This window comes from Empidonax traillii, unplaced genomic scaffold, assembly GCF_003031625.1.
Source record: "Empidonax traillii isolate 1590-97213 ecotype Southwest subspecies unplaced genomic scaffold, ASM303162v1 scaffold119:size1479319, whole genome shotgun sequence".
NCBI classification, from domain to species: Eukaryota; Metazoa; Chordata; class Aves; order Passeriformes; family Tyrannidae; genus Empidonax; species Empidonax traillii.
The window spans coordinates 767408-792788 of record NW_020955312.1 but is presented as its reverse complement, the minus strand read 5'-3'; the positions used below and the strand labels follow the sequence as shown (position 1 = coordinate 792788).

At 41.1% G+C, this 25381-nt stretch overlaps 1 protein-coding gene across 2 annotated transcripts in view; it reads left to right on the top strand.

The window, feature by feature from the left end:
- The window catches only part of KLHL14 (kelch like family member 14), a 63254-nt gene extending 57965 nt beyond the window's left edge, over positions 1-5289 (top strand). For both annotated transcript variants that reach the window (XM_027883152.1, XM_027883150.1), the window contains 2 exons: positions 1923-2080; positions 2555-5289. In XM_027883152.1, the coding sequence (XP_027738953.1) occupies positions 1923-2080; positions 2555-2695 (299 nt within the window). In that variant the 3' untranslated portion in view covers positions 2696-5289. The remainder of the gene's footprint in view (positions 1-1922; positions 2081-2554) is intronic.
- The last annotated feature ends 20092 nt before the right edge of the window (positions 5290-25381 follow it).

The following is a 25381-nucleotide window of genomic DNA, read 5'->3' as shown; positions in this document are numbered from 1 at the left end:
AAAAAAAAAAAAAAAGACCCTCAACAACAAAAGGGAAAATGTTAATAGAAAAGAAGAAGTAACATTAAGTTCCAGTAACACCAGGCCATGACTCTGGCACCTGGGTCCCCGTGGGACTGTGAAGCCACATGCTGCCTTTGGAGATCTGAGTGTCTGTGGAGCACGTAGGGACAAAGTCTTAGATGTAAATTTTCCCTGATAAATAGTATGGGTGCATAAACGCCTGCAGCCAGGTTTATGGGTGCTGTACCTCTGTTCTCCACCCCCAGTTGTGATGGGTGTTTCTGAACTGGACCTCAGAGGGTGAAGGGGGTAAAAGCTGCTTGCACATGAACACCTGCAAATTTCGTAGAGATTACAGAGTTCTGCAGTATTGACTTTTCCTCCTACAAAAGCAAAAAATGTCACAGCTCTTCCACAGCTAAAGTACATGCTTTGATTTGCATAGCCTTGAATTACTTCCTTCCTGCCTTCTGCGCTTTTTTTCCTACAGTTTCACCTACTTCTAATGAACATTATATTTTTTGCTTCTGCACCTGTTGCCCTCGGTGCCTTTGTTGTGTATGAACTGCTCATTGCTGTGAGAGGTTTTTAACATCCAGGCTTCTAGAAGGGCATGGCTGTCTGATAGAAGGGCTTTTTGGAAAACTGGTTTCTTCTGTACAGTGAAACAAAAGGAAGATTTGCAAGGAAAGGGAGGAGGGAGAGGACTGAAGTGCAAATAAAATGCTGCAAATTCTCCACCGGCAGGGAATTGCAGGGCTCCATGGAAAAGCCATCCAACTCCATGAAGTTGGATCTGGATAGTAGCGTTAGCAGTGCATTTACAGCATCATGTCCAGTCATGTGCATACTGCGGATTTTTACAGAGCTTTGGACAGATTCTGGGTGCACAGCAGTGACCTTTCTGTGGCCTCTTGAGAACCTTACAGCAGCAAAAAATTATTTCGTATTAGCTGTTCGTTCCTGACATAAATAATACTCTAGCAAGCAGCAGCATCATGAAGTGCCAATATCACCAAATACCCTTTTTGCAGAAAATTGTACTTCTCTTTGCTGTCATACCTTGAAGAGAAGGCAGTAGTGTCGAGTAAAGCATCCCAGCATATTAAGAAAGTCATAGTTTTACTGCAGTGCTCTGAAACAGAAAGTAGTTTGAGACAGGGAAATGCCTAAATATAGGAGCAGGAACCAGGACTCCTGTATTCTATGTCCGTGTTCAGCTCCCTTAATTCATATTAATTGATACAGCTTGAGAGTCTTGAGCTGAGACCCATCTGCCCTTTGGTGATCATGAAGCAGCAGTTGCTTGAAGTGTTTTTTGGCCTGTCAAGAAAGGGTGGAACCACTGTTTCTGTGACTACCTTTTTTGTTGCCTTAAGGACTTTATCACAGCTCTGTGCTTTAGGGTATACCTTAAATCAGCTGGAAAATTGAAACTGGTCCTGCACATCATATCCATCGTGCTAAGGACTTTGTCCCTCTGGAACCAAGGTGCATCTGTTGACTTTTGAATAGATTAGATCTGCTGACCTTTGAGAAAGACTGCCAGGACAGTCTTTTCCCACATGTTCAAACTTGTATTAACACTGATAGATGAGAAAGACTATTCCTTGAATCTGATTGCATTGCTGATGAATTATTACTGAGCTTTTTCTGAAGTGGCCATGTTTTATATGTTCTCATGATTTGTAGAAGACTGTAGAACTAATAGTGAAAACCTTCAACAGATTTGTTTAAACTGAAATTATGAGACATTAATGTTACAGAAGTTGGCTTAAATGTATGTGGCAATATTTTCTAAAAGGTTTATAAATGCTATAACAATATAATTGTAACTGTAATTTAATAAGTTTAACAATAAAATTATTAATAAAAAAGTATGTCATAACATAGCATGTTCTCTCAATGCCCTCATCCAGGTTTCTCCCATCTTGACGTAATGCTTGTGGAATGTTACGATCCAAAAGGTGACCAGTGGAATATCCTCCAGACTCCTATTCTGGAGGGTCGCAGTGGCCCTGGCTGTGCAGTCCTTGAAGACAGTATTTATCTTGTAGGAGGCTACAGCTGGAGTATGGTGAGTACCTGCTTTCTGCAATGACCTTTCTATTTCTTCTGAGTTCTTGCAACCAGCCCATTTAACACTCAGATAGGATGGAGAGGAGATGAGAGGGGGAGGTAGCTGCAGGGGTAAGTTTTGGTTTGGTTTTCAGCTTCCAGTGGAGAACATAGAGTGTTTTTCCACCTTTGTCTTTTTCTATTTAGATAAGTTATTATTAGACTGTACTCGCTGATATGGACTAATATAAAAAGATGGAATTTTGAAAAAGTGATTGACAAGACTGTATGCTTATAGCTCTGCTTATGAGGCACTTGTAAAGGAGACTGATTTGCAGAGGCTGGGTGCTCAGCCCATATGAAAACCAAACCTCTTGAAGGGCTTCTAAGTTAGAGCTCAAAACCATGAGCCACTTTCAAACCTCTTCAGAGCAGATGTATGACTTGGATTTTACGAAGGCCACATTTACTATGACATTTTGTTCTACTACAGGGAGCCTACAAATCTTCTACTATTTGCTATAGTCCTGAGAAAGGGACTTGGACAGAGCTAGAAGGAGATGTTGCAGAGCCACTTGCAGGACCTGCCTGCTCAACTGTGGTATTGCCAGCCTGCGTGCCGTACAACAAGTGATAATCCAGGAGCACTCACACGAACACTGACTGCATTTGGGAAGATAATGACGGGTGACGTAAATATTTTATTAGAACAGAATTCCTGTTAAAACAAAGCTACCATAATTGACCCCTCATTCCATATTTATGCTTTGGGAGCAAACTAAAAGAAAAGAAAAACCAAGCATTGTTCCATCTCAGATAGGTGCCGGTGTCTTATGAAGCAAGTAGCTAAAACACACCGAACATTACATGCTGACAGACTGCCATTTCAGACTGATTTAAACTTTTCCTGCTGCAGAGATACTCCTCACATCAAATTTAACTTAAAAAAAAAAAAAAAAAAGATGGCTAACTGTTCAAATACAGCCTGAAGAGACAAGATCAGTATTGTGCATTGTATCTACCTGCATGTGATCTGTGTTGAAGTCATGAGGATGTTGTTTTCACGAACGCTTCAGAATTCAGATAGTGAAAAGCTCACACTGCATTGCAGAATTGTCTCCTCCTCTGTAATCCTAACCTACAGCTACTTCACATGCTCTGCAAGCAACACAGCATCAGAAGATTATAAAAGGTAAAGAAATATCATTCAGTTTTTGCACAGCTTGGCAACTAATACACTCTGCCTTCAAAGTCCCCATTTGTAAGTGCAGCAGAAAGCAGACTACAATGAAAGCCATGCTTTACAGAGCACTTCTTGCAATAGCAGCTTAGGGATTAGGATCAAATTCTTTTAATCACACTTGTGTAAAGTCAGAGTCATTTCACTGAAATCACACGGAATGACTGTTTCTGCATTAGGATAACAGAATTTGAGTCCTGCACCTTAAAATCTGGCTTTGTAAACTAAGTTATTTCTATGACCACTTAAGAAAGTAGCAGAAACCTTACTTCCTTTTCAGTAACCTGTTAAGATAGCAGTATCCGTGCTAGTTGCTTCCAAAGACAACAATATTGCATTTAATTATAAATTTATTACTTTGGACTCTGAAATGCTTATGCACATTTTTGGAGAGATGCTGTTAAGTAGTTATAGTAGTCCTGTATGGTTGATCTTAAGATGTACTCTGAGAGATTTTTACTATTGATCCAAAGTAATATGAGGCTAGACTTTCCACTGCCTTATAGCCTGTGTAATTATTTACACATTGCAAAGCAAGTCAGAATGCTACCACACGGGACCAGTAGCATTTAGGACTTGCTTCATGAATTCATAGTTGCTTGTACAAATCAGACTGTCTACGTGTTAAGCTTATGCCTTTCTGTCCTGGCTTTGCAAAAGCAGTGACAAAATCTGAGCCTGATTCTTCACCACCTTGCAGTTAAAGACTCATAATCATCTGCACTTCAGTGAAGTATATGCATAACTCTTCCATTGTGGTTTACTGGTGCTGCATCCATTACCCTCAGGACCATCCTCTTTGCTGGTATAAACTGACATTGCTCCATTGAAGCCAATGGATGTACTTTATGTCAGCTGAATATCTTGCCTTTAATTTGCCTAGTTGTAGCTGGCTGCACCAGAGAAAAGGCAAAGGACACTCAGATCCTGCATTTTCAACCCTGCATGCATCTTTCATGACAGGACTTAATGCTAGTGCATTAAGCAAGGAGCAGGCAACTACTGGAGGTTGGTTTGTGCTGCAGAGGCAATAGATGGGAGAAAGAATTCATTATTTGCTTTGCAAAATATAAAAACGGTGAATGTACACGGAAATTACACTATATATTGATGCTTGAGAGCAATATAAATAACGGAGAGCAAATACCCCGGGACTGTTTCTCTCTGGCATCAGCCCCGTTTTATTGCAGTGCAACTCCCTTGCTTGCAGCAGAATTACACAAGTTGTAAAATTGGAGTAATGCAGTAAAGACTGATACCACACAAATGCAATAATCCAGTTGATGAGGTTACCGCATGCCTGGAAAAAAAATGTTTAAACGAAATAATTATCTGAAGATGCTAATATTTGAATGTGCCGTTGGGGAGTTTTCCAGTGAGCATCACTAAGGAACTCATAAAGGTGGAGTGTATATCCTGAAATCTCAATCCATTTCTACTATATAGTGCAATCTTAGTTGGTTTTGTATTTATTTATATTGTTCAGATCCAAGGGATCCCTTGTAAAATATATTTGGTGCAATCATGACTTTTTTTTTTCTTTCCTGTTGAAAGTATATAAATATAAATATATATAAAAAGGAAACTGTTAAGATACTAAATGAGGAAACGTCGAATGACATTTAAAAGGTCTGCCACTAAACACTGACTGTCACCTGTCTCTACTAAAATGTACCATTTTTAAAGGATATTTCTTGTCCTTTTAAGTGGTTCTTTTTTTACCAAGATAATTTAAAGATTTATGAGGACTGTATGTAAATCTTTCTATCTTTCAGGAAGGCATGACCAAGGAAAAAATGCTAACTGAATAAGTCACACAAAGAATGTAAATTTTGTACAGTACTAGACTGTGTAAATGAAGCTTGCTTGTAGGGGGGAAACTTTAAATAAAACTTTATGTACTAATTCAACTGTCTGCCATATTCTGACTTATAAAGTGTATGTATAAATATTATCTACATTAAATTCTTTGGAACTTTTTTTATCATGCAGACGTGTAAACTTCTTTTATTTTGTGGTGTTAAGTAACAGCCTCATTGTTTTCCAAGTGTCATTACCCACTGCTTGTAAACACATCTGTAGTGAATCAGTCTTTCAGTGCCTGTCCTGTGCTTCCAGCAGGGAAAGCTCCACCTGTGTGCCTGCTCTGACCACAGAAGCAATTGCACACCTGTGAAATGCCTCTGCCTTGCGCTGCTCCCCTTTTCCTCTGTCCCATGGTTTCAGAGGATAGTCTGAGTAGGAGGGGACCCACAAGGATCATCGAGCCATCCCCGTACAGGGATCAAACCCACAACACTGGTGTTTATTCAGACCATGCTCTGACCAACTGAGCTCATCTCAGGTGGAAAGGGCACTGCTTTGTTAAACCCAGTCTTGCTTTGGGGAATTTACTGCTAGTGGTGGCAACTTGATCCCTATTCAAAATGACCCTCCTGTGGCAATTAACCCTTCTAACTGTAGGTATTTCCATTCTTGGAGGGGAAATGGATGTTACGTGGGTGTGCGGGAGAGGAGTTGGGACAAGAGGTATTGCCAGGCTGAAAAGACAAGGTAAAGGCAGGGGTTTTTACCAGGAAGCAGAAGAATCATCAACACCAGTTACTATACTACTGCATGCATTATTTATTCATGCCTAACAACCTTTTTCATGGACCAGAATCTCCCTGCACAAACCAGGTGGGTGCACTGAGCAAACTGATAGGTGGTCCCTGACCCCCGTGCTTACAGCAAGCGTGAGCTGTGCTGGGGGGTGTCTAAGAGGACAGTGAAAGAGTCTCTTCTAACAAGAGGGGATCAGCCCTGTTCATGTCTTTTGTGAGGAAGGGAAAAGCGAGCCACTAGCAACTACAATAAGAAAGCACAATGAATAGGATTGTCTCATTAATTAGTTTATTTCAGCAGAGGAAGAAAGGGAGATTTATGCTTTTGTTTTTTTTTTTGAAGTAATGTGGGAGAAGAAGGAAGAGGAGAAGCTGGAAGCAGTGTACAGAGATATGATTTAGAGAGGAAGGGAATTAAGTGAGACAGAAGAGGTACAAATGAAAGGAAAGAAAAACAAGAGCCCGTGAGAGGAGAGAGTGGGAAGTTCTTGTGGATCACGGGCACAGAGAAAGTCAGAGGTGGAGTAATGAGGAAAGCAGAGATGGTTTCTGAGAAGCACATATTAGAACAAGGCTAGAAAGAAATTACAAGAGCAGTGATATAAGAGTGGAAAAGAAACATGAGAAAATGCAATAAAAGAGGATGTGAGATAAACATTAAACTAAATAAGCAGTTGGTGATGATACAGCTCCTATTCAGCAAATCATTTTCAATGGTCTAGCTGTCAAGCAGAAGAATAAATTTGCAGGGTATTTAGGTGACGCAGTGTTCAAGCTTTCAGTGCATGGACTTCAGCACAACAAAAACAAAGAAAGAGAAGCTCAGAGGCACCTCTGCAGTGCCTGGGCTGTGGCGAGCACCCAACTGCATCAGTGCCTGTGACCAGGAAGCAGAATTGACACTGGTGGTGAAAAGCACAAGAAGAGCAGATGAGTAACAACTCCTGGCTCCTGCTGGGCTGGAGAGAAGCACCCTTTCCATTTCTGATCCGCTGGTGAGTGTCATCTTTGGGAGCTGGACACATGTACTATTCCATGGTTCTCCTTCTCTGTTGTCCTCCCTGCCAAACCTTAATCTTCTCCATTTTGTCCTCAGCATTACAAACTTGCCTAGGTACCTATGATGAACTGGACCTGGAAAACAGCAGACTGGTGAATGAAGCTATTTCCCTGGTCCTGACGTGTGGTCCTGAGAACTGTGAGAAGATTGGGTTGCTGCTGACTTGCAACCTGTACGCATGCCCTTAAGAATTACAAAGATGGCATTTCAGAAATACGCTTTTCATTAATTATAGCACTGTCTTAGAAGATTCTGTGCACTCACCTCCCAAAAGCTGGCATTGCTTTTCTTCAGGTTTGTCCCCTTTCCTGCTTTTAATACAACAATTTACTTTGCTAACTGCATCTGTGAGCCAATTTCTGAGAAAAAATCCATGCCAAACGTCATTAAATATACGGTTTTCTATAGTATTACAATCACTCATCAATAAAGCACTCTATTTCCCTTGTTTTAAGGGAGAGTCCATATTTCAATTTGAATGGAGCTTTCTGGGTACAGACAAAGGAAACAGAAATCCCAAACACAGCCAGAAGGCCAAGACAGTAATTGCCAACATACACACTCCTGGACAGTTATAAGATACACGTTCTAATTTCTGTTGTTGGTGCAGCAGGGGAATAGAGTTGCTGTTTCAGCCTCTCGGGTCCAGCCCAAGGAAGAAGTGACAGCAGCGCTGGAGGTCAGGGTAGTTAGCAGGAAGGGAAAGCGCATTAATGAATTCTGGAGGGCTTGTAATGCCATAAAAGATTCAGTTAATCTGCAGCATAGATGTTGATCAGCGAAACTGAACCTAACTCTCTGGACCTTGTCAGATGTATTCTGTGCATGTCAGTGTTCCACACCAATTACAGATTTTAGAAGATGCTCTCATGCAAAACTATATGCCCTAATATATAAGCCAACTCAGATGTAACTAAAATTAAAATCTGACTGTGGCAAATCTCTGTGATCCTGATATATGAAAATCCAAATAAATGATTTGTTCCCAGAAATGAAAAATAACTTCAGCAGGAAATTTCAAAATTACTTATGCAGGATTAATCCAGTTCAATGAATGCATCTTGCGTTGATTAATAAAGCAATCCTGAATTGCAAACTAAAACGAGAGGAGACTTCTGGTGCTGATATATTCGTGTATTTCTGAAGCTAGAGAGAAATGCGCGCTTGCAAGAGATGTGGTCAACCAGTGTAAACAGAGACTGAATACAAAGAGTGATTTTCTAATTGTCTGTCTTCTCCCTGCAGCAGAAAACTACCTTTCTGTCATTGATCCTGTTCTTGATGAACAGAGGTGCCATGTTACCTGCCACATATTGAATGAGAACAGGGCACCTAACATGATTGTACAATGACTCCACTTAGCATCCAAATTACATCTGCAGTCTTACATAGCAAAGAAAAGCAAAACTTGAGCTACTTTCTGCTGACTTTCTTGCCACACAGAGTAGAAATTTTGGTCAAGTAGCATTAGCTTTCATGAATTGCTGCCCTTGAGTTTAATTTGGCTTACAGGTGAACAGATACAAGGAACCTATTTAGAAAGTGAAAACCAGGGAAGGAGATTTAAGCAAATGTAGCATTTTCACAATTATTTTTTTTCACCATCTACACAGACAAAAAAATTCAATTGAATTTATTTAAAGTGGTCTCATCAGTTAATCTAAAAAACCATTCATCAGTTTGGAAAATTGGCCTCAATCATTGCAGTGTTTTAAAAAGGAATAGTTATGAATGTTTATTTTGCAAAATATCATTAAAATCCTTATGGTTTTATGTTTAAGAAATGGTTCCTCATGTTACCCTTAAACATCTTCCAGATAATCACACTGGCAGGATCATATTTGTAAAACTTGTTTAATATCTCGCTATGTTATGTGGTATTAAATTCCTCATTCTTTGCAAATTCATTTTCATTTTTGTTTGCATTTGTGCAAAATAATTCAGTTCTCAAAAAACTTCGGCTGACCAAGACGATTTTGTATGAGTGGAGGCTGAACTTAAAATGTACTTCATTGTGAATAATGACTACCAAGACTGATAATCCATTGCATAAACAGTAACAGAAAAATTCTTGCTTACTGTATATTTAGGGGTTTCGAGAAAGGTGCGTACATTTGCACCCAAAAAATGTCAAGTTCACAGGCCATAGCAAGGACTGCTGTGCCATTGTTTTTGCTGAAACCATAAACTCAGTAACAGCACTGAAACTTGGATGTTTTTCTTTAAAAACCACCTCTTTAACTGCAAAGATGCCATTAGTCACAGCAGGGAGCATAACCAGAAGGAGGATGTCTGTAACTATAGTAAGAGAGCACATTAAACTGTAGGTCAAAATCACGACTGACTGATTACCTTCAGGGTGAAAGTAAATCTTCAGACTTGCCAGAGTGATAGGGAACAGGACTGACTGGTGCTTGCCAAGGTCATCCCTCACCTCCCCCGCAGCACGGCGGGGTCAGCGATGTCCAGCCCGTTCGCTCCCAGCAGACATTTGCTGACTTGCCTAACCTTCGTAGCGATGTGTGACGGGATGCAGTCATCGCCATCATTAGAAAATGCTTCCTAATGTCTAGCTTAAATGTCTCATTAGTTTAAAGAGGCGGTTCCAGGAAGAACCTAAAATAGAAAACAAATATTTTCCAAAAATGTAAGTCCACAATTAAATAATCTAAAATTTTCACAAACGACAGAACCTTCAAAGCTGCTTTTCCTTCTCCTGCTTTCAGTGGATAAGGAGAACTGTTTATTCCCACTTTTCACAACAGCTTTGTTTTTGCAAACCCAGACTACCAGTCTTCACTTTTCTCTAGGCCTGTGACTCAGTCTCTCCTCCCTGACTATAGAATTTACATCTATCAGCAGTCTGATTTTCCCTTTTTAGCTGATCTCCAGCTGGCCCACATCTTCAGCTGCACACTGACCAGTGCAGAGAAGACCAGGAGGTTTCTGTCTAACTTACAGTAACTCAGCCCAGAGTTGCAATGGACCAAAGCTTTGCAATGAGGTCTTTCTATCCCTAGGAAGCCTCCCTGTAACTTGCCCAGATCAGGACAGAGCAGGCTGATATTTTGGCGCTATTCAAGACAAAACATCCACTTCTTAACAGCACTTCCACTGAAGATAAGGATGAAAGCCACTATCTGGCTATGCAAGATTCAGGTGGGGAGTGTAGTAAACTTTAGTGAATGGAGTTTACATACAGGACTGCATAAGATTAATTAACCTGCTGTAGGAAAGTGTGGCACTTCTATCAGTGGCTGGGCAATCAGAAAAAAAATTACTGTTGTCTTTTAAGCTCTTTTGCTTCTTCTAGTGGTATAAAATGAAAGACAGTGGTGAAGAATTATGTCTGGCACGTATCACCTCCTGTGAATTATTCTCCAAGCGTTCACTTTTGCCATGATATATTCCACTGGTTTCAAGAGCTACTGAGCATTGCCGGTACCTGAAATGAAAAGATGTATTTCTCCAACAGCAGTCTGTTTTGACTAGCACGAGGGTGTCATGCTCTGGATCACCTCCTCGTTTTTAGGTGGTCACTCAAGGCAATTGTTTTCATAACTATATCTATTCATGCTTCTGAAAAACACCAGCTCTCCTGTTTGTCCTGTGAAAAATGTCATTGGACATCAACTTTGCTTGATTCCAACGTGAATACTTACTCCATCCCTAGCCCTGCAGTTCAGAGTTTAATCAGAAAACCTTTTGTTGCAATCCTTAGTGATACTGAATACTTGAGTCTTTGCATTCAAGGTTGCAATAACACTGTCCAATCCTCTTACACTGGGGAAAAATCCAAAGGGTCATAGCCTTGGCCTGCAAACTGAATTGTGTAGTAGACTCCATGTCTAGTCCATTTAAAAAAGTCGATGAATGAAGCCTTGGACAAGCCTACACCCCAGTCACTATAAACTTTACATTTCTCTACCAGCCCCTGGGGCAGGCCACAGGCTGAGTACTTTCACTCCCTCCTCTCCCCTCCACTCTGGAAATATGTGACAGCTCATCCAAATGCCCCTTCCTGGTACCACCCCTGGCACCAGGCATTCCCCAGGCTGTGTCCAGCCCTCGCCTTCCCCAGGGCCTGTTGCTGCTCAGGGATGACAGTAGGGCTGGCACTGGTCATGTGTCAGGGATGGCCACTGAGCCCTGGCCCCACCCCTGTTTTGGATGAAGCAATTAAACTATGTTGCTTTAGGGGATTAACTGTACAAACATTTTAGGACCCAGCTGCAGAACAGAATCAACACTCTCGTACTTCACCAGAGGACACTTGATAGCTATGGAGAGAACTCACAGAATCATTTTTAAGACCTGGAATAACACTTAATAGATGAGAAAAAAGAGTTGTCATTCTGTACTCTTTGGTTCCAATTAGAGGATGAACTGTCCTCAATTTTCCAAAGCATGTTTAATTTTGAATGGGTTTCTCATGGGCAGTGGGCTACCGTAGGCAAATCTCATTTTGACAAGTACTAATTATGGACAACGCAGTGGCAGACTGTAATCTCTGTCATGAGAGCTATCAACAGGGATGCAAGGAAGGCTTTAACAGTGGGTGGCAGTACTCTGGGTCAAATTAATCACCACCATAATGACAATGAAATCAGTAGAGCTTTGGGATGTTAAGTTTGATAAAAGAAGCCATTCTATTCTCTGTCTGGCTATTTACATTAAAGCCTGGCCTCAGCTTGAGCTAATCCTTTGTCACAGTGTTCAGGGCTGGCTTTTTTTGGCACGATGAAGAGAGAACAAAGAGCAGCCCCCCTTGCAGAAACAATGTTTTCATGTCCAGATCTGAGTTGCTGCAAATGGATTACCTAAGTGTGAAGCAGACAGCCCCAGATTTGCACAGGCTGCCGTTTTGAGGCACATGAAAGGACTCAAAAATGTAAGTGGAATTTTTGGGGCATATAACCTTGGAAGTGCCGATGTGCGTGAAGTCAGCTCCCTTTGGCTTCGGCTTTTTGTCAAAGAGCTTTAGGAAGGTCTGTTTTGCCTCCTTTGCCTCCCTTTGCCATGGCCACAGGGGTTGAGATTTGAACAAGTACCCCCTTAGAGCCCAATGTAGGCAACTGCCAGACAGAGATATGCAGTGAATGCAGACACAGCTAAAAAAAAGAATTTCTAGGAATAACCAGGTGAGACGATTCTGTATGTAATGATGCTACACTAAACTGTGTTAAATTTTAGCCCAAGTCACTCTTGCCTACAGCTATGGGCTTGCTCACCATGAGTGTTCATACTGCTTTATTCTGCTTTAGATACATGTTTCATGCTCTGCTGCTAATGGCTGTTTCTGTAATACTGAGCCTTGGAACATTCCTTAGCAATGTTCAGCGTACCAATGCATACCAATGCACAAGCCCCCTCTGGATGCCCATAAAGGACGTGTGTAGGGGCTGGATGGGAGCTGCTGCCTTCCCTAACAGCTCTTGCAGCTGCACATCCAGGGCAGCGGGGCCTGAGGTGTCATTCAGGACATTCCAGCAGGTTCACGTGGACACAGGCACAGTGATAGGCTGTGCAGTTTATGTTCTGGTGTGGCACAAACATGGAACACCTCCTCATTTGGTCACAGAGGAGGCCTCCCCCATCCCCTGTCCTACCCCACTCAGGGTTATTGCCCCATGACCTCTTTATCTTCTGACAACTTATCAAATACTGCTTTCATGAGGGTGATGTAGCCCAGCTTTTTGTCTGGGGCTATATCAGAGTGAAGAATTTTCATTCCTGTATCCACAGTTCCATATAAATGGAGGAATCAAATGCAAAACAATGTCTTTCCATGCACCTATTTAGTATCGGACTAGTTACAAAAATATTTAACTACCCTAAAATCCAAATAAACTGTCAGCCATCCATTTTGGATCCATTTTGTAACTATGCAGAATAATCTTTTCTTTTATTAGCGTGGTTAAAGGAGATTTAGAGGGAGGAAAGAGCATGGTGACTTCCAAGGGAAGAGTGAGTGATTCAGTGCAAAAAGGGTAAATTTCATCTGCACATTCTTAACTGCGAGGACATTCTGCACATCTCAGGAGTGCACTAAGTGGTGCAGTAAACCAGTAAATTAGAAGAATGTAAATTCTTTAGTAGGAATTGCACGCAAGGGAAAAATGCTTCCTCATGCTCATATTTGTTTTCATGAAAATAATGTACACTCTTTCTAAAATCATACTGGTACAGAGCTGAGTAAGACATCAAAACCAGTAATAGATATTCCACTGGACTAAGAAATGGCAATGAGACAATTATCTTCCATGTTTATGATGATCACTGTGATAAAGCCAGGAGCTGGCATATTTAGAGCCTGGCACCGAGTAGGGAGCCTTGTAGTTCCCTTCCCCTCTCACTCTGTCTGTCTTATTTATCTCTCATTAAACTAAATTGTATTCTTATTGGTTGACTGACCCCGATACTCTTATTAATTGATTTATATAGTGCCTTTTGCAAGCCTCAAGGCACTTCAGAGAATTGCAAATATATATAGGGATCACTTCACCAATCACCTCAGTGCAGCCACCTTTGGGCTGGAAACTGGTGGTCATTGCAGTGGCACTGGGAAGGCTTTGGGTCAGAAAAGAAGGCAGGGTCATGAACCCAGCGCTTCTAACAGTCCTACTGTCAAGCAGCTGCCTTGATATCAGACTGGAAGTGTCAAAAATCTTTCAGAGAAAAGGCTATTTCCAGCAAATGATGAGTCAACAGAACATATTCAAAAGCAAGTGTGAGGCAGAATAGTGTCGTGATAAATTCAGTGCCCAAGGGCCTCATGTGTTCTCCTGAGGTTCTGATGACCACAGAACCCCCCAGGCATCACTCCCTCACAAGTTCTGCCCAGCACCGGCCCTCCTTGAAGCACTGACTGACCTCCCCACGGGCTCACATGTGCACATGCAGTGTGCATCTGCAAGCCTCATGGTGCCCAAAGGACTGCTGGAGGTGCTGGCAAAAGTAAATTGCCAGTCTTGGTCATTGTACAGGCTTGGTCACTGAACAGCTACTTGGAGCCAGGCCTGGCGCTTCCTCCTCTCATCAGGTCAGGCACTTGGGAAGCTGATAAGGATTTCAGAGTGGAGACTGAGGCTTCTGCACTGTCTGAAGCCTGTTAAGCTCAAGACCTGGAGCATCATCCCAGACAGTGTGTGATGGCTGCTAGCACCACTGCTTCGCTTCCTTCATGCCTACAGTGCTGTGAATAATGAAGGAAAAAATGTTGACATAGGCTAACACACACACAGGGAGTGGCCACCAAGAAAGGAAGGGATTTAACACACACAAAAAAAAGAATGCTTATCTTCTCCACAGAAGGGCACCCAGCTCTCTTTTCCTTACCTGCAGTGGAGACTCCCAGCACCACAGCAGGACCACACCTGTGGTCCCTGCCAGCATCGATGCCGACTTCTCAAATGTGGGAAAACTGTAGGTTTTCAGTATAATAGCTTGAGCATTCACAATAAACATTTTTAATACTTTCCCATCAATCACAGATGAGAGGGCTTTGTGTTTTTTCAGAATATTATAGTTTTGTCTTAATTTGAAACATCTGAATGCCTCTAATTAAAAAAAAAAAAAAGAAAGAAAAAGGAAAAGAAAGAAATCTTTCCAAAGGTACAAACATAGCAGAGAATATCAGAAATTCTTTGTTATATTAGGTCATTAAAGCTACTTAGTGAAATGCATTGTATAGATCTGAAGGTTTTGAACCCTTCCCCGTTAAAATGAACCCTGAATATGAAAATGTGCACCCCTCTCCAAAGCAGAATTAATTTCACCGACTCCATTAACAAGCAGGTCTGCTCTTGTCTTATCTTTCAAGAATTCTATACCTGATTGCATTTATGTTCTCATTTAGCATCTCAAAATGGGCACTTTCTCTCAAGAAGGGTTAGTGCATGACTCACCCGCTTAGTTAATCTGACTAATTAGCATACAGTCACCCATTAACAGCATTACAACAACAACTGTAGCTCTCATTTCCACACTGTCTGGAAAACAGACCTCTTCTAGTTTGCAAGGACATTGGTTGCTCCCTGTCTTCTGACAAGTGTGAGGTTATTTATCACACTAGCACAGGATTTGCAGATAGCTCTGGAAGGGATGATATAATTCTTAATATCCTGCAAAAACGTTCTGCCCATAATCTTTCCTCACAACTTATTGGAAATTATTCTAAAATTAAGTCCTTAAGTCTGCCAGAAACCTCACTGACATCCAAGCTGCTCCCAGGCACCTCTTCCAACTTCATTGAAAGAAACTAATGGTGGAAATTAAATAAGTTTTTCTTACGTACAATAAGTCACAATAAGTGTATCAATATTAAAATCTTTCATAATTTAACCATGCACAGTAGTCTTGGAGTTATTTTCCACAGCTATTCTAGGTGTATCAAGCCATGCTCAGACAGAAGTAAGATTTGTGGATCCTTAGAAGATCAATTTCCCAGGAAGCATACCTTGCAAACCAGGAACATTTTTATTCATGGAGGTGATGCTGGGAACAGCAGGTTAAAACACTGAATTAGGGAGGTAAAGCCAGCAACTGCTAGAGCTCCTTAAGACAACTGCAGAGTGCCCAAGGTACTCACGGAGATTTACACACCCAATTTCAGCCTGCCCCAAATAGGCTGGAAAGCTGTAGGACCCAGATAGGTGTGAATTTCTGTTATTTATTTCAAAGGGCTGTTCACAGGAAGCCTAATTATGGTCACTTAAATGCCAGGACAGTTAATCATTTCACTGCTGCTCACCATACCAGAAATACCTATCATCCAACAGACCTCCTCCGTGTCACCAGCATGCAGGTGAAATCCACCTGTGCCACACAAACTCACACCATGCTCCAAAGGAATAAACCTGCAGCCTGCAGCTCTGCCTGCACAGCCTCAGGATGGTCCTCAAAGCATGATGGGAAGTGTTTAATCTGCCTTGCTGTTAGCACAGGGCTGGTGTTTGGAGGGTTATTGAAGTGACACAGTCTTCATTGGGTGCCTCAGAGCCAGTGTTGGCACCTGCAGGGTCTGGAGGCTTTGTAAGTAGGGCTCCTTGCCTTTTCCTCAGCCAGCAGTGAGAAGCAGAAGACATAATAGTTGAAAAAGCGAGCATTCAACTTAATATTACAAGCTTTAGAAACCTGAAACGTTTCGTGGACCTGCAGGTTTTACCTGCTGGGAAAGTCACTGTTTGAAAACAGGAAATCCAATCACTAGGGAGGCTTATAGTGGACGATGCCAGAGCTCATGCTGAGTGAACCTTCTATCTGCTTTGAACAAAAGCTGAGCCACAGATCCCCTGACCAAAGACCCCTCACAGAGCACTGGTCCACACAGGATGTGGTGTTGCTTGTACCCCCCTCCTGCTGTTCAGTCGTGCCATGGTCGCTCAAAATGACTGTCCCTGCTACAGCTGAGACTGAAAGGCAAAAGCTCCTAGCACAAATGGAACTACACCAGTGTCCCAGGAATCTGAGTCTTGATTTCAAAGTGTCCCTGATGGTAGCAACAACAGTTTTGTCCAACTCACATTAGCAGTTAAACTAGTTTCAAGACCAGTGGAGGGCAATATTGCTTTGGCTTCCTTGAATAAAGCAATCGAGGCACTGGCTAGGGCACAGAGCTGCTGAGTGCAAGGCAAAACCCTTACTCTGGGCACAGGATGACGCTTTTAGCTCCACAGAAAACAGCCCCCAGGACATATAGCCACCGGAGCACCAGCACCACCTTGTGAAATGCCTCACTTGCTGAACACCAGCTTGCTGCGGAAATTGATGATTTTGTGCTGGCACCATGTCCCCAGAACCAGTGCTCAGGGAAAGATGGGTGGAAGTAGTTCTAGGGTGAAACAGATTCATTGTACATACTAATCCTCTCATGATTTCTGTTGTTTTCCTCATTATGAGCTTGATTCAGCATCTAAAAATTTCCCAGTTCCGCATTTATCACAAGCTTTTTCTACATATAAATATGAAGGAAGTCAGAAAAGGGGTACTTTAGTCACATTTTGTGGAAATACAGCCTAGTTAATGGAGGAAATTAAGTACTTCTTGACTTGAGCAAAGTGTTCAGAGGGTGAAACCACCATGCCTGGAAAAGTAGCAGGTGATTTAAAATATTTACCCTTTTTTTAAGTAGTTCCTTAGACTCTTCATAACATTAAATCCCTTATTTTAACATTAAGGAGGAATGTTCATATTTTGTTTTACCTCTCAGCACTTTTGAATCACTCTTGCAGTGATATGGTTTATTCTGCTATAATTTCTCTCTCCTGCTTGAGACTTTGATTTATTAAATGTTTCCCTGGAAAGAAATGCTTTGAACTTGTAATCAGTGAAAAGCTGTGGCATTTCTCCTCTTTCACCTTCAGTGCCTGTGGAGAGTGATTGTTGCTCGTTGGCACCCACGGAGCAGGTGGCTGCTGGGGTGGTGAGTGGGCTTTCTGGGAAAGATGGAACAAGAGCACCAGGACCGAAGGGTGGTTGGATAGACATGCAAGAATGTTGTCCAACCTAGGGACAAAGCTGGGGCACCTGAGGGGAAATTGAAGCCTGATGGGGTATGCAGGATAGATGTGGGCTTTGTGGGGGCACATTTTTCCTTTTATTGCTTCACTCAGCTCCTGCTGCTGCATCCCTGCCTTGTCCCGCTTTGCTGTGTCTGGGAGGGCCACAGTTCCCATGAAAGGTCTTACAGCAGGTGCCACCACAGTCCCGGCACACACCACCAGCAAGCTCAGAGTCATGCTGCCCAGGCTGCAGTTGAGCAAATCTGTCAGGAGACACTATATCTTTGGTTAGACCTGTTATTTGATCCTAAAACACAGAAAAGTTTCATAGCCTTTTTTATCTGCAGAGAAATTTGTGCTTGAAAACTTGCATATTTTTTTTCAGCTGTATCAGTTGCTCCAAGAATAAAAGGTATAATTTCTTCCTACAGTTGGTGTCTGTCTGTAGATATGTATCACAGCTACAACATGATTTGGAATTTAGCACGTACCATTTAGTGTGAACTGCAGATCTGCGCCTGCTGAAATGCTGTCCAAGAGCCAGAAGCGTGCACCTCAGACCATTTTTGAATTGCAACCTGTATTTATTGAACCTTACCTTTACAGGGACTGGAATTTATTTGCACAGCACAGAAAATGATATAAAATTGGAATTGAGGCCTGGAGAGCCTTAACATGCTATTGGGACTCGTTTTTGTGTGAGAGAAGCATCTATATTTTTATATATAACTACTAATGATAGGATAGCAGCAAAGATAAGTGGCTCAGTGGAGGCTAAATACTTTCTCAAAGGCCAGGGATTGACAGAAAATATCTGCATTTCACCTTTAACATGCAACTGCAAAGAACAGGTTGGCGATGCAAAAATTATTCTTCTTATTAATATTATACATTCATCTTTCTGAGAGAGTTTTGATGTTAGAAATATTAACAAAACCTTTAGTGAAGACCTGAAATATTTAATCACCAAATAGGTCCTTCAAAAACCTGAAATCAATTTGGATTTTAAACCTTTTGTCTTGTGATTTCACTAGGGACCCAGTGGGACCGTGAAGGTTCAGCTGCTTTTTTCTTCCTTGCTGTGATACCTCTGCCCCAGGGAGTTCCATATTATTGCATTACATGTACAACACTTTTGGCTTCAGAAGACAGGAGGGAAACCAGCTGAAAAACCTCTGCTGTTAATGACAAGAGGTTCTCAATACTCAGTGATCCTAGACTTCAAGAAAGAAATTTACTGTATTTAGGAAGAGTTGCGCCTCTGCAACTCTGATGAAAATGGGGGAATCCAAAGAGGCTGTACAGTTATAGGAGTGCTGGCACATCACATGGCATAAGAATATGCTGGGTTTACTCTACTTATACCTGTTAGTGCCTCTTGTAAATCCGTGCTTGCCAATCTGCTTCAATCCACATATTTGCCAGCAGCCTTGCTGAAGTCAGGTTGAGCACACAGGCAGGGTTAGTCTAACTCATCCGTGAAAAGCTGACAAAAGAAGACATTCCTCTCTTCTATTACATTTAGTGTTACATTACTAAAAATATTGAATTAGAGCTTTATTTAGTAAGAATTATTAATTGTCACACGGGTCTTTAGCTCATTATCTCAGTGCATCCAATTATCTTCAATTCACCATCCAGTTGGCTTATAACACATGATCACAGGGAAGGACCCTATACATCCTCAAATTCTCTTCTGACATGTCTGTATTCCTCAGACAAAGGTGACTTTAGCAAAAGAATAGCTAAAATTTTGGCTGTTGAGAAAGTCACAGAGAGAAAGTTCTTTGGGAATGGCATCACACTCTTCTGCAAAGCTGGCACAAGCTTCTCAAAGGGGTGAGCAACATACAAGAGAGTACTTCTACTCCTGCCTCAGGAAAAAGAAAGAAAAGGGTAATATTGTATTGGAGAAAAGGTATTGATACATCCTCTTCTTCCAGGGACAGAGATGACTCTCCTGGGGTGAGTCCTTCACTCCAGCACAAGCTCTGCCTATCTACCTCACCCTCCTCAGCCTGGATTCCTGGTCTCTGGAGTAAGCAGCACAGAGACCAGGGCTCAGTGATCTTCTCAGATCATCTCAGCTTGATGCCTATACTGCCAACACAAAGGGTCAGTTCCCACTCTGCCGAGGACAGGAAAGTACAATATTGATGTTCTGATATTGGTATCCTGTTGTCGCATCCAGTGGCTGAAGACTGTTTTGAGTTGCTTTTATTACACTGATATTTAATCCAACACATACATAGAGTCATCATAAACAGGATGGGACTGGGAAAGACCATCTATACACTTATCAGTTACACATCTTTCCTGACCAGTGTTTGCTAACCAGATCCTGACCCTAACAAGGTGAATGCATCATAGTGCCTCATTGTTGCTCTCAGATATTTCCTAATACCTAAACTTCATTTCTCCTGAGGCAATGTAGACTCTGTACTACTACTTTTCGTTGTATTCTTTGAGGTTATTCCTATCCTCATTTTTATTTTGAAGATGCCTAATCCGTCTACTTTAATTTCTCTCTGCTTTAGACCAAAAAAAGCCTTGTTCCTTTAATGTTGCCAAAGAGTTTAGAGGACAATAAACAAAACTGCCAGATCCACCTTCCTGCCCCTACATCTTTCTTTAAGCGCTCAAAGTGTCCAAAACTTGACACCATTCTCTGGCAGAACACCACACCTACACTGAGTAGAGGAAGAAACTTTTGTGGACGTTGCAGATGAAGGGCCTTTTTATGCATCCCAGTGTAATGTTTACCTTTTTGCCATATCGTGAACTCAAATTCACTGCAGCTTCCTCTCCATGACTTTTGTGCTCCCAGGTTTGTGGATTTGGAGTGCAGATTCTCCTTACCGAGTGCAGGGCTTTTCCTTATAAACTTGCACAGTGTTTTGTCCTCATCACCTTCTCTAACACACTGGGAGTAACCTGGATCCTAATTCTGTCCTTCAGAGTGTGTGCAAGTCTCTCAGCTTGGTGTTTTCTGCAAATTTAACAAATATTATCTTTACTTCATCAGCAGTGTTGTTACTGAACATTACTCTTAATGAATATTCACTCAGTATTACCAGGTCCATGAGAGATCTCTGGGATATTGTCCCTTAAAACACGTTCCAGTGTGAGAGTGATCTACTAATTATTGTCTTTAGTTTTTGAAGGGGGTTTTGGAATGATGTCTACAGAGTTTGTTTCCCTTAATTGCTTGTGGGGATTCCATGTGTAATCCTGACAAAAGTCTCCTCAAAATCAGGATTTACGAACCTTAGTGCCTCTTCCCTAATCCAAAAGGCCTGTTACCCTGTCACAGAAGGAAATTAGGCTGCTTTAATACAATTTGTACTTGACAAATCCCATTTGTCCTTGCATCTAGTTGGATTATTTGTTCCATAATTCTCTGGCTCTTCCTTTCCCTGCTTTCTAAAGATAAGCTTTAGGTTTATAATTTTCCAGGCTTATCCCATGTAACTTATCTGCCACACATTTCATTACTTGTTTTCATCTCTAACTTCCTCTGAAGGCGAGATTTGGTCAACTTCACCAGTCATCAAGAAGCACTCTCTTAAGATGATACACTCCTATGCGCTTTGTAATGTGCATGATCAATGTCTCCAGAAGAGTTTTGGAGCAATCCCTCAGTCCTAACTATCCTTATTTCAGAGAAAATATCAATGCTTATCCTTGTGGATAAACTACAGCAACAGTTTCCTCAGTCTCCACAACTACGGCACCGCCGTCGACTTGTCCGCTCTGCTTTGGTTAGCCACAGGCTGCAGTAGCCCAAGGTAATCTTGTTCCTCAACCTGAACAACCACAAACTCCAAGTTTCAAACTTGGACAAATTCATCTATGAGGCAGGACACTGAAACAAAAGAACAACTACTATGCCAAGAAAGCAAATCACTTAGTTGATTAAGATGCAATTTTTATCTAAGCTAAGACTTCTAATTTCCTAATCATTTAGAAAGGAGACCCCCTCTCATTTCAACACTTCTTGGGTTCTGATTTAATTTAAGAAATGTCATGCCCCCAGTACAGCACAAACACACTTCCCACACACACCCAATACTGAATTTCTGCTACAGCACAAAACAGAAATTATGAACTTAGAGTTGATTTGGAAAAACGCCAAATCATCTCCAGAACTCACTCCTCATATAATTCATATAATTCACTGGTTTGGTCAGTTCAAAAACCAGACAGGAGATGGTGACTAACTAGGGATTACCAGTGCTTAAACCCAGCCCCACTAACAGCTGTAGTACCCAAAGCTGAAAACCTAATAACCACACCACAATCAGCCACGCACCCATGGGTGGCAGTGCTAGATAGATATGTTCTTTATGGTCCCCTTACAGGAAGAGAATAAAGAGAAATTTGCTTTTATTTGGGACAGTATACAATGTACATTTTGCTGACTCCCATGGGGATATAAACACTCACCCATGATTACTCATGCTGTGACCCATGATTACTCATGCTGTGCTTGTTCATCTTGCTGAACTCTTGCAGACAGTCTCGCTTCCTCAAGATGTAAAATTATATCAATATACAGATGATATTCTAATTGCAGGAGATTCACCTGGAAAGGTAGGGGAAGCAGTAGCAACAGTGTGACAAGCACTACATAAAGCAGAAGTTGAGATCCCACCTAAGAAATATGTCAAGGACCAAGCAAAGAAGAAGAGATTTTGGGTACTTGGTGGATAGCAGACAGTGCAGTTATTTCTTCAGACACCTTAAGAAAATAAAACACTTGCAGATGTCCCAATCTAGAAAAGAATTACAACAGCTAATGGGAATTTTAAGATATCAGAAAACATGTGCCTGGATTTTCTACTATTACTTGCACATTATATTCATTTTTATAAATGGAAAAACTGTGGGGTTGGGATTAGGAACATGTAGAGGCAGTCAAAATTTTAATACAGAAATTAAAAACATATCAATCACTGGGACCAGTACATCCCCATGAGCCTATCATAACAGAATGTTGTTTGTCTTTTTTAAAGCAACCTATTTCAAACTGTTTCACTGACGCCTCAGCAAAAATGGTAAAGGGTAAATGGCAATACAAGGCTGCTGCACTAAACAATAACATTGGCAAACAAACAACAGAAGAAGGTGAAGGTAGTACACAAGTAGGAAAATTAAGGGCAGTTGTTTTGGCAGCACAGAGTGGAGGAAAAGTGATATATGTGGACTCCTACGCTGTGTGGGTCAGCATCACACAATGGTTCAGTCAATGGGAATCACTGAACCGGGAAGTAGGCAGATCTCCAGTTTGGAGAACTCAAGATTGGCAATTATTATTAGACATAGCCAGCAAAACTCCATTCAAAATGGGATGGCCAAAAGCTCATGCCAAGGATAATAAACCAACCACAAACTGGAATTGAAACTGAATGAAGTGACTAAAATTAGGGAGATAAAAACTGGGAACTCTTTAAATCCTGAGTGGTATCAATTGGGAGAATAGCCACATCAGAAAGCAGGTCACAGTGTTAGCCCCTAGACAGGAAAATTTGTGGAGTTACACTAATATAATGTCCTCAAAGTAAATTAAAATTATTATCATATCACCCTGCTAAAGCACTACCCTACACATCAACCAAGGAAAAACTTTGTGGTCTACGTGGCAAATTGATTATATCAGGCCATTCAAACCTTCTGTGGGATACCAGTCTATCCTCACAGGAGCTGCAGTAGTCTTCCAGCTTACATATGGTGACTGAGCACTGAGAGGCTGATGGACAAAAGTACAGGGGCTGTTATCTTGGTTCTCAGGTCTATCTGCTCCTGGTACCATTCAAAATGATACTGGCTCACACTTCTTCACGTAAAGAGGCTCAAGCAAGAAGAAATCAATGTGTATTACACCCTACACCCTCAAATGACCCCAAGTCAAATGGTATGGTAAAAAGAGCTAATTGGTTATTGAGAAGGAACCTGAAGACACACAATGTTCAGTGGGATATTTGGCTTTCCAAAGCACTTCATCAGTTGAATAATCAGTAGTCTGTAAGTTGAGGATTCTTTGCAAAACCTGAACCTGATGCTTTGCCTTCCAATCAAAGAAAATACTGGATAGCATTACAGTCAGGACAACCTGTTATGGTAAATTCACCACAAATTAGAACTGTGCCTATGACTGAGTAAACTCTGAGGCTCAATTGCATGGGAAGCTACTGATAAGAGTGGTGAAAAACACAGAATCAGTGCACAGTGGACTTAACCTGCATCATAAAAGGTGTAACCCATTGTGCTCTCCCCATCAAAAGCTTTTATTTCTTTTCTTTTGCAGAAGAAAATCAATCTATACTGATAACAATGACAACAACAGTATACCCCCAACACAGTCTTGTTTTTCCTCTTGATTAAGACAAACATAATCTCTCCAGATCAAACACCAAATCCTTGGGACCATACACTACTAAATTATACTGGACGTTGTGGGATCCCACCAAAAGATAAGGCAAAATTAAACCTTGCTAACTTTGGTTATGCATGAAAATGAGGCATATCTAAAGGATGAATGGAGATGGGAGACATTATACGGAAAAATAATTAGAATAACTCACATTTAACAAATATTATCTCTTCCAGTGACACTAGGGGAAGAGATGGAATAAAAATAAAAATAGGGTACTGGGCAATCAATGGATCTACCCTTAAATATATACCGATTTTTTCAAACCAAGAAACAATGAGAAATCTTGTTATAAGAGATCAGAACCAGACTGCTGGTTCAATATCACTTTTACACAACCCATACTTACATTTTACTTGTGGGTAATCATGGTGTAGAAGTGTTATTTGATTTTATGATTATTAAGCACAAAATATGGAATTTGTGTACACTGTGATGGCTGTGGGTTGATGCATATGTACTTCTAAATGCACCTATGCCTAATCTAAATGTCTCAGCAGCAGCACTGCACAAGAGCATCACCTTTCATAGGCCAGAATAGATTATTACAGATGAAAATTATAACCAGAAAATTCCATCTTTAAAGGGAACTAAAGGAGACATAATTTTCATACAATGTTGAATACAATACTTCTGTATACACCACAAAGCGAATCATTGTGCCAGGATTAAATCACCATGGAGCTATAGTCTTATTTGTCAGAACAAAAAGTATGGGCCCGACAAAAGGGGCACAAATGGCAAATGGTTGATGTTGATGCGCTTGTTGTTAGGAAGCAACAGAGATTTCTTTGTGAAAGTAATACCATTAAGGCTCAAGATATTTATTTGACACTGAACAAAATGTTTGTTACTTTGAAATACAACCTGATGAAATCCTGAAACTGTACTTGTATATGATGGAAATGGATGTGTTTGTTTGAGAACTCTTTATGATTCTCTACTTAGAGATAACACCACTGGAGAGACAAGCTATCACTCAAATATCTGTGTCTGTCATTTCATCAAAATTGTGGGATGCAGCTTTAACTATTCAGTTCTTGTCACAATCCATCAATTGTTACAAGTTTGACCACCCACCCCCATTGGCATGAATCTTACATTGCTGAAGAGACTCATAAAACCTTAATGATGATGAAAACATCATGACATGAGTCAACTATTAGAACATACTTGTCTGAAACCATGGACACAGAGCTCTAATCGCTGTTCATCATGATACAGAAGAGAAACACCATGTTCTAGGAAGGATGAAGAAAGATGGTGGGATACCTTATTCAGGTAAGATGTCACCAACAGGAACTCTAAATTGAATGCTGCATCCCGTTTCAATTTTACTTATTTCAGTTGTATTATGATTGTTATTGAACATTATTCTATATGTTAGAGTGTGGAGAATAGTTAGACAGGTGGCATGTTGCAAAGACCTCCTTACATATATAATACTACTCAATCACACACAATAAAACCTTAATAATTATC